This window comes from Plecotus auritus (genome assembly GCF_963455305.1).
Source record: "Plecotus auritus genome assembly, chromosome: 7".
Lineage (NCBI taxonomy): Eukaryota > Metazoa > Chordata > Mammalia > Chiroptera > Vespertilionidae > Plecotus > Plecotus auritus.
Window position 1 is genome coordinate 138,469,420 of NC_137774.1, and position 17,486 is coordinate 138,486,905.

Below are 17,486 nucleotides of genomic sequence, written 5' to 3' on the forward strand. Positions count from 1 at the left end.
AGTTCTCTGAATTACTCTCAGAATTTTTTTCTAAGTTTAAAATTATTTAGGATATATTGCCCTGGTTGGTGTGGCTCAATTGGCTGGAGCATCGTCCTGAACACTGAAAGGTTGTGGGTTTGATTCCCAGTTGGGGCTAGTTCGGGAGGCAGCGATTGATATTTCTCTCTCACATCGATGTCCCCCCCCTCAAAAAAAACAATAAACGTATTCTTTGGTAAGAATTTAAAAACTAACAATAAAATTATTTAAGATATCTTTAAAAAACTAGCTTTGACCCTATTCACCATCCACTACTACTTAATTTCTCCACTTAGTTCCATTTACAGAAACATGTTGAAATTGTGGACAGTCACCATCTCCCTTTCTTTACCCTCCCTCCCTCCCTTCCTGTCTTCCTTCCTTCCTCCCTCTCTTCCTCCCTCCCTCCCCCCTTTCCTCCCCCTCCCTCTCTCTCTCCCTCCCTCCCTCCCCCCTTTCCTCCCCCTCCCTCTCTCTCTCCCTCCCTCCCTTCCCCCCTTTCCTCCCCCTCCCTCTCTCTCCTTTCCCCCCTTTCCTTCCCCTCCCTCCCTCCCTTCCTGTCTTCCTTTCTTCCTCCCTCTCTCCCTCCCTCCCTCCCCCCTTTCCTCCCCCTCCCTCTCTATCTCCCTCCCTCCCTTCCCCCCTTTCCTTCCCCTCTCTCCCTCCCTTCCCTTTCCCTCCCTCCCTCCCTGGTAGTTCTCTTGTAATGTTATGCTTGTTCCCACCTAAGAGACTTTACTTTTGCATATTCTTTCTTCAGATATTCATATTGTTCACTCCTTCTCTACATTCAGATTGCTGGCCAAATAATGGTATTTCAGAAAGGCAATGGTTCTCTTCTCTCCCCACCCCCCCATTACTCTCTACTTTTTCTCATTGCTTTATTTAGAACCTATTTCTTTTTCCCCTTCTCTTCACTAAAAAAAAAAATTATCATGTGAATATAAGCTCCCTTCAAATACCTCTCCTAATCCTAGACTCCTCCCTGGAGGTAATTCAAGCTCCCTTCAAGTTATTCTAATATCCATTCAATGAATAGCCATATAGAGCTGTTTTTGTATTTAAATACATGTTTCTGTAGAAATAAAACGTTTTCTTTCTGTTCTATAAAAAATCATTCAAAATATGTCTTAGCTTTGCTACTCATTATATATAGCTCTATTTCATTACTAACTGCAGTACAGGTTATTGATGAACACTTACCCTTTTTACAATTTTGCACCATTACAAGTAATTCATTCATATGACAAATATTTACAGGCACTATGTTCTAGTTGCTGCAGATACAGCAATAAATGAAACAACGATCTTTGCCCTCTTGGGAGCACATATTCGTGGAGAAAGACAATAAACAGAATATATAGGGCAGACTGCTCTGCAAAGTGCCAGACAGTAAATATTTTAGGCTTTGCAGATGTGGCATATATTCTTGGTTTTTGTTTTATAACCCTTTAAAAATGTAAAAACCATTCTTAGCTCAAAACAGGTCACAGGGCAATGGAGCACTAGACTGATGACTTGACTATAAGTATGTTAGAAGGCAGTATGTGCTAAATAAAAATAAGGAATCCAGAATAAGGAAGATGGGAGAGGGTAAGATGCAGTATTAGAATGGGTATTTAGGGAAGGTGAAATCTCAGCAAAGACCAGTGAGCCAAGTAGATATTTGGGAGAAATATATTTCCAACAGCTGAACCACCTAAAGCAAAGGCCCTAAAGTAGGAGCATGACTGATATGTTTATGATCTAACAAGGCGGCCTATGGGCAAGGAGGGAAAGTAGTAGCAGAAAATGAGGTCAGGGAGTTAAGGTGAAAAGGGAGTGTGTTGGGCACATTATGGAGAGCCTTGTAGGCCACTGTAAGGACTAGGTTTTCTCTGAAAGGGGGAGTCATTGCAGGACTTTGAATAGAGAAGCAACAGAGACTGTCTTACTTGTAAAAGACTTGGTCTGGCTCCTATATTGAGAAAAGACTGTCGGGAGGGGTTAGGGTAGCATGGAGATACCAAATAGTAACCTATTTAAGTAATCCAAGGAGATGACAGTAGTGGTTTGAACCAGTGTGGCAATAGTGGAGTGAGACATAGTAAAATTCTGGATTATGATGATATATAAAAAAACACATGTTGTCCTGAAAGAATGGATTTGAAGAGTCAAAGAAAAAGCAAAATCAAGAATAACTCTAAGATTTTAGCCTGAGCTATTGGGAGGATAGAGTTGCCACTAACATACAGAAATGGGGAAATCTATGGGGAGGAAGTTTAGGAGTTTTGGACATGATGAGTTTGATGTCAATTATTACACACTAGAAGCCCAGGGCACAAAATTCGTGCACGGGTAGGGTCCCTAGCGGCTGCCGGCTGGGGCCTTCATTCGTTACGCGCTGCCCCCTGGTGGTCAGCACATGTCATAGCAAGTAATTGAACTCACGACTGTTAAACTTCCAAGGGGACACTTTGCATATTAGGCTTTTATATATATAGATTAGGTAGAGATGTTGAATAGGCAGTTAGACATATGAGACCAAAGTTAGGGAGAGGGGCTAAAAATCTAAATTGGGCATTGCTAGTATTTAAATGGTATTTAAATTTTTAAAAATTATTATTGATTTTACAGAGAGGAAGAGAGAGAGAAACATCGACTAGCTGCCTCCTACACAAACCTCAACAGGGGATTGAATCCACAACCAGGGTATGTGCCCTGACTGGGAATGGAACCCACCACTTTTCAGTGTAAGGGACTGGACAATGCTCCAACCAACTGGTATTTAAAGCCATGCGGCTGAATGAGATTATCAATGGAGTGAGTATAGATAGGAAAATAAAATACCAACAGCCCTGGCCCATGTGGCTCAGTTGGTTGGAGCGTGGTCCAGTTCACTAAAAGGTGGTGCGTTTGATTCCTGGTCAGGGCACATATCTAGGTTGCCAGTTTGATCCCTGGTTGGAGCGTATGCCGGAGGCAACCGATCAATGTTTCACTCTCACATTTATGTTTCTCTCTCTCTCCCTCTCCCTTCCTCTCTAAAAATCATGACCTCAGGTGAGGATTAAACAAACAAGGGCTGACCCTGGGGCCTTCAAACATTAAGAGGTTTGTGAGAAGGAAGGCAAAAGAGAACTATAAGGAACCCGCAGTGAAGTAGGAGGTAATCAGGGTTGTGTGTTAACCTGGAAAGCAAAGAAGAAAGGAAACATAAGGGAACAAATAGGTGTCAAATGTTGTGGATAGATCAAGTAAGATGAACAGAATCAATGGTGTATGGTATGTGGCAACATAGTAGTTCCTGGAGAACCTGAGAACCTGTTTCAGTGGGAATGGTGCAGACAAAGGCCTGATTGGAAGTGGATTTAATAAAACATGGAAAGAGAAAATTTGACAATAAGAAATATAGACATCTCTTTTGAGGAATAATGCAGGAAAAGGAAACAAACAAAATATTGGGAAACTGATGGTAAAGAGTGAATCAGGTATGTTTTGTTTTTATAAAGGGGGGAAAAATAATAGCATGTCTGTTGCTGCCAGAAATCAAATAAATTTAAAAAATTATGTGCAAGGACAGAAGCTGAAAAAATGTTCTTAAGCAAATGAGAAAGGATGGGATCTAATACAAAAGCAGACTCGGGGATATGAATAGTTAATCTAAGGTAACAAGCAGGAAGATAGCATGCATGGACCAGATTCTGGTAGTACACAGGGTAATGGGAGTTTGTGGAAATTTTCTGATTGCTTCAATTTTCTTAGCAAAGTAGGAACCAATGTCATGAGCTTAAAGTGAGGATGGGAAAAGAGATACTGGATATTTGAAGAAGATATAAAATAGTCAGTTAGGAAAGTGAACAGACTAGGAAAATAAAGTACAATCAAGAGCAGCATTAAGGACGCACTTGAGGTAAGTGGTCATGTGTGGTGTGTGCTTGCTTCCTGCCACATTGAGTTACATAGGGGCAGGTGCAAAGAAGGCAGAATTGGTTTAACCAGGGCTGTGGATCTTTTTTTTTTTTTTTTTTTTTTAAATATATTTTATTGATTTTTTACAGAGAGGAAGAGAGAGGGATAGAAAGTTAGAAACATCGATGAGAGAGAGACATCGATCAGCTGCCTCCTGCACGCCCCCTACTGGGGATGTGCCCGCAACCCAGGTACGTGCCCTTGACCGGAATCGAACCTGGGACCCTTCAGTCCGCAGGCTGACTCTCTATCCACTGAGCCAAACCGGTTAGGGCCAGGGCTGTGGATCTTATTAAAGAAGCAAAAAGCATGGGGGTGGATCCAAAGAAGAGCTAAAAATGATTAATCATGGAATTTAAGAGAAGTAAGAAAGGGAGTGAAAATATCAAGAGATGAGTGCCAGGAAACTAGTAATAGGATGAATAGACTGGAGATTCCATTGGGGTCAAAAGATGGTTGGGGCTGAGATACTGACTAGAAGGAGTGAACCACAAAAATAGGAAGTAGGTCACAAAGTAGAACTCATGAAATGGTAACTATGGAGGGACTGCAGTTATTAGCTATGCAAGAGGGTATCACTATGGGAGTGATGGGAAGAGATATGTAGATGGGAAGAACACTGAAGAAAAGGTCTAGGAAATGAGACCAGGATACTGGAAATACCAGTTATGTATACTCTTTTCAGTTGTAATATAAAGATTGAGGTGGTATTGGAAAGAGATGCAATGAGCATGGAGCTAAAAAAAATTTTGAGAAACGAGGTTAATAGTTAATAGAGGGGTAATCTGCTGACATAACACAAAACTGAGTGAGGATTGCTAGGGGAAAGATTTTTTTTTTTTTTTTTTTTTTTTTTTTTTTTTTTTTTTTTTTTTTTTAAATAAATCTTTATTCAGATTATTACAATTATTTCTCCTTTTTCCCCCCATAGCTCCCCTCCACCCCTTTCCCACCCCACCTTCTGCCCTTACCTCCCCCCCACTGTCCTCATCCATAGGTGTATGATTTTTGTCCATTCTCTTCATGAACCCCCCCATACCCCTTTCCCCCTGAGAATTATCAGCCCACTCCCTTTCTATGCCCCTGATTCTATTATATTCACCAGATTATTCTGCTCCTCAGGTTTTTAATTCACTTGATTTTTAGGTTGGCTTGTTGATAGATATGTATTTGTTGTTCATAATTTTTTCTCTTTACTTTTTTCTTCTTCCTCTTTAAGAATACCTTTCAGCATTTCATATAGTACTGGTTTGGTGGTGATGAACTCCTTCAGCTTTTTCTTATCTGTGAAGCTCTTTATCTGCCCTTCAATTCTGAATGATAGCTTTGCTGGGTAGAGTAATCTTGGTTGTAGGTTCTTGCTATTCATCACATTGAAAATTTCTTGCCACTCCCGTCTGGCCTGCATAGTTTCTGTTGAGAAGTCAGCTGACAATCGTATGGGTGCTCCCTTGTAGGTAATTAACTGTTTTTCTCTTGCTGCTTTTAATATTCTCTCTTTGTCTTTTGCTCTTGGCATTTTAATTATGATGTGTCTTGGTGTGGTCCTCTTTGGATTCCTTTTGTTTGGGGTTCTGTGGGCTTCCTGGACTTGTAAGTCTATTTCTTTCACCAGGTGGGGGAAGTTTTCGGTCATTATTTCTTCAAATAGGTTTTCAGTATCTTGCTCTCTCTCTTCTTCTGGCACCCCCATAATTCTGATGTTGGTACGCTTGAAGTTGTCCCAGAGTCTTCTTACATTATCTTCAACTTTTTGGATTTTTTTTTTTGCTTTTTGCTTTTTCGGTTGAGTGTTTTTTGCTTCTTTGTATTTCAATTCTTTGACTTGATTCTTGTGTTCCTCTATTCTGTTTCTGGGTCTCTGTATAATATTTTTTATTTCAGTCAGTGTATGTTTAATTTCTAGTTGGTCCTTTTTTATATCTTCGAGGGTCTCGTTGTATTTATCGGCCTTTTCTAGGATATTCTTAAAAAGTCTTATAACGGTGGTTTTGAATTCTATATCCAGTCGTTTGTTTTCCTCCATTTCTTTCGTTTGTGATCTGATTCTTTGACCCCGCATTTTCACTGAATCCCTGAGTTGGTAAGGTAGATATTTGTGCTAGGTTTCCAATATGGCCCAGTGGGTCTGCTTCCCCAGTTAACCTGAGGTGGACACTCTTGGTGCACCCCTTTGTGGACTGTGTGTACAGCCTTGTTGTAATTAAGTCTTTATTGTTGTTGGTATCACTGGGAAGAATTGACCTCCGGGCCAGTTGGCTGTAAGGATCAGCTGTGTCTATGCTGGGAGAAGCCCGGTGCTGGAGACAGCCTTATAGGATTAGACTTGCCAAATTGCAATAGCCTCTGTGCTCAGCTTGGATGGGGTGGAGTCTCAGTCTTGGCTTCCTGTCAGCCCCGTCCCTGCGCGCATGTGCGCTTTCAGTCCTCCGCCTTCCCCAGCTCGAGTCTCCGCCTGAGAGTCCAGACTCCCCCCACAAGAGCGTGGGTCCCCAGGGGCTCGCCTGGAACTGGGGTTCACTGCAGTCAGAACTGGGGCTCGGTGCAGTCAGAATCCTCTGACTCCCCTCCACTAGGGAAAGCCTGTGGCAACCCCCGCAGCCTTTGTGCGCACCGGCGCGGCGCGTGTGCGCACTTTCAGTCCTCCGCCTTCCCCGGCTCCTGAGTCTCCGCCCGAGAGTCCAGACTCCCCCTACAAGAGCGTGGGTCCCCAGGGGCTCGCCTGGAACCGGGGTTCACTGCAGTCAGAACTGGGGCTCAGTCAGGATCCTGTGACTCCCTTTCACTAGGGAAAGCCTATGGCTACCTCCGCAGCCTTTGTGCGCACTGGCCCGTGTGCGCCTTCAGACTTCTGCCTTTCCCAGCTCGCGGTCCGAGGCTTCCTTCCCCCTTCCGCCAGAGGAAGTCAGCCAAGCTCTCAGCCGCCCTTCCTCTCTGCGCGCACAAAGCCCCTTTGCCGTACCTCCAATTCTCTGTGAGCTTTTCTCCTTCCTTCTAGTTGTAGAATTTTCACTCAGCCTGCTTTCCTGTGGTTCTGGATGGTGTCCGTTCTGTCTTTTAGTTGTAGTTTTGAAATTGTTGTGCGAGGCAGCAGTTTAGGTGTTTACCTATGCCGCCATCTTGGTTTCTCCTAGGGGAAAGATTTTTAGGGAGAAGGATGACAGACACCTTTCCCACCTGTAGGAACAGTGACAAGGAGAAGTATGGGAAAAATAAATAAAACAGCTAAACTGCACAGTGCAAAACATCAGGTTTCTATAAGAGCAAGAAAGTGAAGGGGATGTTTAAGCATAGGTTGAGACTGGATTTTGCAGACGATGGACTGTAAATTCCAGTAAAAGAATTATGAAGAGTTGGGAAGGGGTTAACAACAACAAAAAAAGGCAGACAAATATAGACCCATTCATGAACTGGAGTGCAGGAGATGAAAGGTGACTGTAAGTCTGGAGGTTCTGTTGCTACTGACAAAGACATATTGAACACAACTGACTCCTGATATATCCCTGTTTTCTAAGAAACGGAAATTGCAGGGTCAAAATATTTTTACTTTAAAATTGAAATGGCTGTACTGATTTAGTCAATGTACGAATTTCCCTACAACCTTGTATATCCCTATTAATGGTATAGAACAATATTTCATGTTTATTGGCTATTTCCTCTTCTGTGAATTTGCCCATTTATAAAACTGAATTGTGTTTTCTGTTCTTATTGCTTTACAGTGCTTAAAAATAACCTATTTTCTATTTTTATTCTGCTCTTACTGATTCACACAAATCAATGTGGTAAATTCCTTTCAAATCTTTCAATGGCTTGTACTAGGGCAACACAAGTCAAATCTGGTCATTCCATTAGTTTCAATAAAGTCTATGACTGGACTACTTTTGCACTAAAATGGCGGAGCCAGTAGGGTCCACAAAACAGAAAACACTGTTTGGTTCTTTACAGAAGTTTGCAGACTTCTCTATACCTTTTAGGGCCTCTCAACTGCTTTGAGCTTCAAGAACACAACAGGTCCTTAGCTTTACTGACATACTTTGAAGTGCTACGCTAGCCCCTGAAATGCCTGCACCATTTCTCCTACTCTGCATGAAATCTATCACTAGCCCTCCTGGGTGTCCCAATAGATTTTTATAAAAAAGCTGTAACTATACTTTTTTGTTTACATTTCATTCTCTCCATTAGTATTTAACTCTCTTGAGGACAAGGGACAATCCCAGCACTAATAAATGGTTAGTGAATGAATAAATGACACACGAAGTCCTTCATAATTTGCTTTCTCATTATTTTCCTGTTATCCTACCAAAATAAACTCTATTTTTACTTCATTGAGTATGTTTCAAAAACATTATTAAAAATGGCAGCATAATGACCTATTCCTAATAATTTATATGCATCTATTTAGTATGTTCATGATTTGCTGAAAAATTTTCCTCCCTAATTCCTTCTTTAGTAAAGACAAAAAGCAATGGAATCTTGGCCCTTCTGGGATCAACATTTTCATCTATGGCAGTAACTTCTGCACCTAAGGTTTAAGGGGCTCCACTGATAATTATTGTACTAAAGGATTCTGAGTACGTCAAAGCCAATTATAAAAATGCAACTCAAATGTTTTTTGCTTTAGTTTTCAGTATAAAATTAATCTCCCATACCTTGTGGGTAGCCTTATTCTCCTTATCTGGGACATCTCTAATTTTTTGTTTGTTTGTTTATCTCTATTATAACGACTTTAGTTTACCTTGTCAGGGGTCTTACTAAGTATTTTTCAGTTTAGTTATTTAATGGATCTTTGTCGTTCCTCTTAACTTCCAAATTTGATGGATTTCTTTTTTCCTCCCCTATTTGTGTTAAGGTCATTACTAAGAGTATTTCATTCACAAAAGCTTGCTGCATGCAGTTTAGAAACCAGCTTTATAAATTTGTTACCAATTACATCTCATCCAGGTAGATCTTTTCTTTCGTTTTCTAAAATGTATATGGATAATTAAGTCCTGTCTGGTTTAACCAATTTACCCATTCATTACTTCAGCTCATTTTCACTATTTTAGTAATGTGGTCTATGATCTATAGTTACTAGTAGATCACTGTTATAATGAATTATAATATTCATTATAAGATTCTGTATTCATTCAATGTATATGTATTCATTATAAGAATCTGAATATGTAATTACATATTTACATAAAATTTTATAAATAAAAGAGTATGAGCTTTGTAATTAGGCAAGTCTAAATTCAGATCCAGCCTTGAACATTCTAAGACCTTGGGCAAATTACTTACCGATCTATACTTCAGTTATTCCATCATCAGTAAAATGGAAGTAATTCCCATAGGGTAACACAGGGCTATGATATAAGCATAATATATGTATGCTAAACGCCACAAATAATGCCCAGTATATTATATGGAAAAAATGTTAATTCACTCCCTCCTCCCTCCCATCTCAAGCAATAAGAGCAATAAATGCTGTACTCCTCAAATTATTTTAAGCCCATTATTAAATTCCCTTTGATTCTCTCAGCTTTCTTTTGCTGATAAACCAAAATTTGGAGGGAGGGGGGGTACAATATCTTTTTGGCAACAATATATATTCAAATATCAATTCCAGGAAGAAATATTCATAATTTATACCCTGGGCAATAAAAATAACTCACTGCTGTGCTCCTCTGCAGTTTACATTTGATAATTTTTTTTTCATTACATATGTCATTTGGTTCAGCTGCCTTTACAACCACATTTCTTTTCTTAAAAATAGTTTTTGCAGAATCCAACATGGTTAAATGCAAGCAATTCTTCTACATATAGTACGTTTACATTTCAATGCAGTTCATTTACAATATTTATAAAAATTAAGTTCATGTATTGGCTTTAACATTATATATATATATATATATATATATATATGTCATAAAACAATGAATACAATAACAAGTCTTACAATGAGAATATTTACAACTGGAATGTCTTGTATTTTTACCAAAATCTTATTCTGTTCACAATATATAATGGTAATAAGTTTGATTACTTTCAAAGATTTTTATAGGTTGAAATATCAGTGGGCAGAATTTAGTAATTCCCTGAATACATAGGACGAAGACGTGATGAAAACATATCAAGCCTGATCGGCCTAATGGGGGCTTTTAGGAAAAAGCAAATAGAGCACTAATAGTTCATTAGGCTCACATTAAATGAGATGAAGTAAAAACCATACTGCCAAACTGTTATGTACTTATGCATTACATATGCCAAGGAGTTAAAAAGAAAATCTGCACCTTCAAACTATTATTTCCCTTTTGCATTTGCAAGTTTTCAACTTGGTGGAGTCATTCTCTAAGAATGGGGTGCAGGGCAGAATAAAAGTGGAAAAGAGAATCGATTCCCAAAGCATCTCCCCTGCTTCACTAAGTATAACTCATTTACCATTCTGATATGAAAGCTTTGATATAATAGGAAAACTTAAAATCCAAAAGGAACTTATCCTAAAAATGAGCACATCGGGCCAGCCATTTTGCAACCTTACATTTCAGAATATCTATTACACGATACAACTTGTATATTAAAAACATCTTTTCTTTAGGGTGAAAAAAAAAGTACCATTTATGCATTCACCTTTGAAGTCATCACTGTTTCAAAGCAGGATTGGTATTAAGCTTCTTAATACAACTGTCAAAATCAATTTGTGGGTAGCCTCCCACTTTAAATTTTTACATTTATATCTGCTGATGGATCAAATGATTAGTAATTAAGATAACGGACAAAATGTAAGCAATCTTTGCAACATCCAGTCGATTTTTAAAATCTGTAAACAAATAACAGGCGCTCAAGTTTAAAGCAAGAAAGCCATGCCCCAAACTGGTTGGTTGTGGTGACCGGTCTGCTCCTCGGCAGCTGTCCCCTGTTGCGTGTTCGCGTGGGAGAAGTACAAAAGGGTAGAAGGGCAAACAACAAACCCACGCAAAACCCACACAGTTATAAACAGTAACATGATGTGCACACGTCGTGAAGCTGGGAGGCCCCAGGGGAAAGGCCCGCCTGCAGAAAGCGATCAGCTGGCTGAGCGAGGAGGCGCCGGTGTCTGCGGGCCGGACTCCCGGGCAGAGGGCCGGGAGGGGACAAAGACCGGCCACAGGGCAGCGCTGGGCAGTGTCCAGGACCGGCGGGAAGTGGCCGTCCCGGGGCAGAGCCTGCGGTACTCGGGGTCCTCCAACGCCGCCCTTTCATTGGTGGCGGCAAACACTCCACGGAGCAGACCCTCTCCAGCTCACCGCCCTAAGAGGCCCCAGGCCGTGACCTTGAACACCTGAGGAGCCGCAGCCGCCCTGCCCGGTCCCGCAGGGCGCCGGGCGGCAGCTGTTGGGCTTGGAACCGCGCAGCCGCCGCTGCCGGCTCCAAACGGCCGGGCGGGCGGGGGCTGGGGGCGGCGAGCCGGCCCTCTCCCCGCGGCAGTCCGCCAGCCTCGGAACTGCAGCCTCCGCTCCCGCCCTCCCTCGGTCCGCCGCGCACCGCGTCACCTACCCGGTCCCACACCATCCCAGAGGCCTCCGGCGCTCGGGCCCTCACCGCAGCGGCGCAGCTCCCGCCCGGGGCCAGAAATGGCTGCGGAACAAAGGGAGCCTGACTCCGGCGAGCGCCGTCCGATTGGCCGAGGGGCGGGGCCACCGCGGGAACTTTCGGCGGCGGTCGCCTTGGCAACGGCGGCCCCCGCCTGACGGCCTGCGACGTGCACCCAGTGGCGCGCGGCAGAGGTTTCTGAACCCGCGCCGCCGCCTCGGGCTTGGGCCCCTCCGTGAGGCCGCGTCTTAAAGGCCCTGTGAGCGTGGTTGACGAGGGCTGCCCGGGGCCCTCCTCGCACCCTGACCCTCGTCCTCCCTAACTTCTGCCCCAGTACAACCTCCAGAGTGACGGCCTGCCCTGGAGCCTGTTTCACGCGGCACACGCCGCGCACGCCGCCTTGGTACAGTCCCAACATCGCTAGTAAAAAGCAGAACCGGCCTCAGTAGGAAGGCGGACTGCTGCCTGCTAATATTGCATGGTAGGCTTTTGCGGTATGCTGTTGCTGACATATCAACTGCTGTGTAAGTGACACTAAAGGATTTATAAAAGGAAGTTTTACGTCTCCAGGTGTGTATTCATATAAAACTGTAGTTTCTTGCTCTTAGAAATAACAAGCCCCTTTCCCCGTAACCAATCACCATGAGAAATGAAAATATCTCCAGAAAATAATTCAAAAAGGGAGAGGTAGACTTTTTATAATCATAATAATGGAAATGAATAGATAAATATCAGTTTCCTTGCCCCACGTTACTCATATATAAATTTACTATATATGAATATTTTAAATTTGCATAGATAATAATTATTTCCTAAGGTGATGATGCCTGTGATAATTTTCTTCCCAGCAGTTTTGACTGTCCTACTTGCAAGTGCTGTATATATGTTATGAAACTGTGTAGCTGTTGTTGCCTTCCAGGCATATTTTAGATAAAATTATAGTACCAATACTAGAAACTTTAAAAAAAATTTATACTGAGATAGCCTATTTGTTAATAAAGTTGTTCATTTTTATTTGCAACAGCAGTTATTTTAAAATACAACTAATTTAAGGCTCACATCCGAGTCACGGCACCTTGAATATAAAGATTTAAAACAACAAAGTAATTTATTTAATGTAAAATTTAAGTATAAAAGGGCCATTTTATAAGGAAACTGAACATAGCAAGAAAAAGTATTTCAAATAACTAAAATACTCATGAATTCAACATTTTCTAATGTTAATTTGATAGCAGGTAGATACAGTAGTGTATGGCAAAAAGAGCCCTCCCCACCCCCGAAAAGGAATAGATTACTAAGAAAAACAACTATGTAAACCTTCCTAAACTGTAGGTTAGTATAACTGCAGGAAATTTATATCTATCCAGATAACAACTGTACTTATTTCTACATTTAAAAAGTTCATCTTGAAATAGGGAGCTTTGATCTGTATAAATCAGGGGATGTATGGTGTCTGCATTCTACTTTGCTAAAGAAAAATAATAGGAATAGCCGAAACCGGTTTGGCTCAGTGGATAGAACGTCAGCCTGCGGACTGAAAGGTCCCGGGTTCGATTCCGGTCAAGGGCATGTACCTTGGTTGCGGGCACATCCCCAGTAGGAGGTGTGCAGGAGGCAGCTGATTGATGTTTCTCTCTCATCGATGTTTCTAACTCTCTATCCCTCTCCCTTCTTCTCTGTAAAAAATCAATAAAATATATATTAAAAAAAAAGAAAAATAATAGGAATACTTTCCAAATGTAAAGGATTAGCAAATAATGACAAATGTAAGGAACTATTGACTAAGCATATTAATAAGGAATTCACCTGATTAATAGTTTGGAAATAATTGAAATGAATCGAAAACAAGTAAAGTATTATTTTGAATATGTAAGAAGATTTATTGGCCAAAATCTTTTGAAAGAAAAAAATATTATCAGATGTGAAATTGAGATTAGTCAAATCAAATATCCATTCTTTTTATAAAACTTAAATAAGTGAATTGAAATTTTAATATAAAATAGTTATGCATTAAATAAAGAGATGCTTAGACATGTAGCCTGTTTGTCTCCATACTCTCAGTTAAATTAAAAATACATATTTTAAACAGTAAATCTTCTTACCAATAATAAGGATTTATTAACACAGCAGCTTTTCAATTTTACTTTTCCCGTTACTTGTTTTCTCTTTGCACAGTTTGCACATAAAATAGCAGCCACCCAGGAAAGTTTTCCCTTTATACCCACATATAATACAGTAATGCTCATATGGTAAAACTTTGAAGAATTGCTGGTATTTTTAAATGATATGCACTGAAATTAAAAATAGTAAATAAACTTTGGTTTTCATCTCAAAACTTACTACAGATATCCATTATTTTGAACTTCTGTATTAAATATTTTTTCTTAGGTGAAAAAATTGACCAAGATTTTAGAATGCTAGAAATTACAAAATAGCATTAAGGGAGAAAATATACCTATAAGTTTTCACCTTGGAAGGAAAATATGCTTGCTCTGTCAGATGTAACATTGTCAAAACAAGTATGGAGTTAGAGGACAGAGGACTTATATGCAGATGCTGTCTTTTCCACTTATGAACACCTTTCTTATTTTAAACAGGATTAAGTACAATAAGTATATTAAAAGCTCAGTAGTAGAGCACCTGGGAGCTAGTTAGAGGGCAATGAAAGTATTATTATATATTAATAAATAAAAGAACAGATGTTTGGGGAGGAATGATTATTGAAAAAAAAATAGGTCTGAAAATCCAAAAATTGTTAAGTAAATATCTTTAAAGGCAATTAATGAGTATATAGAAATTCAGTGAGAGAAGTGAAACAATCTTTTAGATGCAGGCAAACTTCTCAAATAGAATATTTCTGAGAAGTGTTTCCATTTATACTTCTGGAAAAATATGGGAATTCTTGTTATATTCTTTAACATTAGACAGTTTAAGGAATTGCCTTCCATCAAACATCTTCAGATTGGCATCAAGGAAAAAAACATTTTTGTCAATTAGTATTTGACAAAGGAGGCAAAAATATACAATGGGGTAAAGATAGTGTATTTAATAAATGGTTTTTGGGAAAATTGGATAGATAACATGGAAAATAATGAAACTAGACCATCTTTTTACACCATACACAAGAATAAACTAAAAATGGATTAAAGACTTAAATGTTAGACTTAAAACCATAAAAGTCCTAGAAGAAAACATAGGCAGTAAAATCTTGCACATTTCTCATAGAACATTTTTTTCTGAGGCAAGGGAAACAAAAGAAAAAATAAAGGGTCTATATCAAATTAAAAAGTCTTTGCACATCAAAGGAAACCATCAACAAAGTGAAAAGACAACCCACTGAATGGGAGAATACTTTACATTCTCAAATGGTACATCTGATAAGTTGTTAATACCCAAAATTTATTTATTTATTTTAAATATATTTTATTGATTTTTTTACAGAGAGGAAGGGAGAGGGATAGAGAGTTAGAAACATCAATGAGAGAGAAACATCGATCAGCTGCCTCCTGCACACCCCCTACTGGGGATGTGCCTGCAACCAAGGTACATGCCCTTGACCAGAATTGAACCTGGGACCCTTCAGTCCGCAGGCCGACGCTCTATCCACTGAGCCAAACCAGTTAGGGCAATACCCAAAATGTATAAAGAACTTATAAAACTCAACACACACACACACAAAAACAACAACAACCCAATCAGATTAAAAAATGGGCAAAGGACCTTAATAGACACTTCTTCAAAGAGGACATACTGATGGCCAATAGATGTATGAAAGGATGCTCAACATCACTAATCATCAGAGAAATGCAAATTAAAACCACAATGAGATGTCATTTCACACCTATCAGAATGACTATCATCAATAAAACAACAAACAATAAGTACTGATGAAGATGTGGAGAAAAGGGAACCCTCTTGCACTGCTGGTGGGAATGCAGACTGTTGCAGCCACTGTGGAAAGCAGTATGGAGTTATCTCAAAAAATTAAAAATGGAACTGCCTTATGACCCAGTGATTACACTTCTGGGAATATATCCGAAGAAACCTGAAACACTAATTTGAAAGAACATATGCACCTCTGTGTTCATTGCAGTGTTACTTAAAATAGCCAAGATTTGACAGTAGCCCATATGTCCATCAGTAGGTGAGTGGATAAAAAAGCAGTTGTATATTTACACAATGGAATACTACTCAGCCACGAAAAGGAAGGAAATCTTACCCTTTGTCACAGAATATATGGACCTAAAAAGCATTATGCTATGTAAAATAAGCCAGTCAGAGAAAGACAAGTACCATATGATTTCATTCATATGTACAATTTACTGAATAAAATAAACTAAGAAAATAGAGTCATAGAAAAGAGAGCAGGCAGACAGCTGTCAGAGGGGAGGAGGTTGTTGGACTGGGTAAAAATGGTGAAGGGATTAAGCAGAAAAAACACACAAGCAAATAACAATTCATAGACAGAGACAACAGTTTGGTGATTAACAAGAGGGAATAGGGATGGGGGAGGTAAAAGAAGGTATAGAGGTGATAAATGGTGATGGAAGATTTGACTTGGAGTGGTGAACACACAATACAATATACAGATGATTTACTATATAATTGTATACCTCAAAATTATATAATTTTACTAACCAATGTCACCACAATACCTTTGATAAAAATGAAAAATAATAAAAATTAAATTTAGGTTTCATTCCACTTACCTATTAGGAGTCAGTGTTCTGATTTTATTGTAACCCATGGGGAATTACATGAAATTGATTCAAGTAAACTTTCATATAATTTTTCATGTTTTGTATGTCATGAAAAGTCCTTAGAAAATGAATTTACAAATGAATCCACAGCTTTTATGGAACAAAGACATTGTGTTCAGAAAGATTTATATTTTTAAACACATTCTGTAACAGCAAAACTTACAGATTAAATATATACATGTATCTTTTAAAATAAATCATCCCTGGGGAGAGAAAGTACGAAAGGTTTTTCTAACTTTTAATTTTGGCACCAGAAATTCTCAGGTTATAATATTCCAGTATCCAGTGCATCCCATTTAATCAACAGGGCTTTTTGCTATAAAGATATTTATCCATAAATTTTAAAGCAAAGATTTCCTTATGAAGTTTTCCCTTGGGACTCTGAAGTTACGTGTATGCTGGACTGCCTCCTTTTTCCTCTCCCTTTGCATTTTTAGTTCCATTTTCAACTGTGTTTCTCAGCTGTTACTGTATTTTGTCCTTTGTGTTCATTGTTGTTCTTCCTTTAAGAGCCACTAGGTTGGCAGTTTGTCAAAAGACCAATTTGTGATTTTGTATGTTATGCTTTTCCTAGCACTCCTGTTAGAGAAGATTTAAAGAATTCTAAAATGAGGGCTGTCTCTCCTCTAGTTGGTCTGAAGTGAAAGTGGAAAATTGGGTTTGCTTTGCCTAGACCAGTGGTCGGCAAACTGTGGCTCGTGAGCCACATGCGGCTCTTCGGCCCCTTGAGTGTGGCTCTTCCACAAAATACCACGTGCAGACGCACACATACAGTGCTATTGAAACTTCGTGGCCCATGCGCAGAAGTCGGTTTTCAGCTCCCAAAAGAAATTTCAATCGTTGTACTGTTGATATTTGGCTCCGTTGACTAATGAGTTTGCCGACCACTGGCCTAGACTGGTAATGATTGTACAGTCAGAGAAATGAATTTTAAGGCATGAAAGCTCTGCATCCATTTCACAGGACTTGTGTTGCTTGTGGGGAAAAACAGCTCATGGTCCCTGAGGACTAAACAGAAGGGAAGCTTTCTAGTCTTGGAATCGGATTTTTCTGAGAAGATGTATATTCATATAAATTAGAAAAAAAAACATTAGGGAATTTTATTATGAAGAACATGTAAGTTGATAAGACAGCTAAAAAATCAATACAAAGGAAAATTTCAGCAATAGCTGTAGATGAACTATTAATTTTTATCTCTTAACACCT

General features: G+C 39.6%; 1 protein-coding gene across 3 annotated transcripts in view; it reads right to left on the reverse strand.

Annotated features, from left to right (window-relative positions):
• Nucleotides 1-11,585, reverse strand: part of TNPO1 (transportin 1) — a 97,144-nt gene extending 85,559 nt beyond the window's left edge. For 2 of the 3 annotated variants that reach the window (XR_013961308.1, XM_080682063.1), the window contains exon 1: nucleotides 11,485-11,570. Coding sequence is in view for 2 of the 3 variants with exons in the window: in XM_080682063.1 (XP_080538189.1) it covers nucleotides 11,485-11,499 (15 nt within the window). In the remaining variant the exon portion in view is untranslated. Of the gene's footprint in view, nucleotides 1-11,484 lie in introns of all 3 variants that reach the window. The other variant, XM_080682061.1, reaches the window with a different exon arrangement.
• Nucleotides 11,586-17,486: the final 5,901 nt, after the last annotated feature.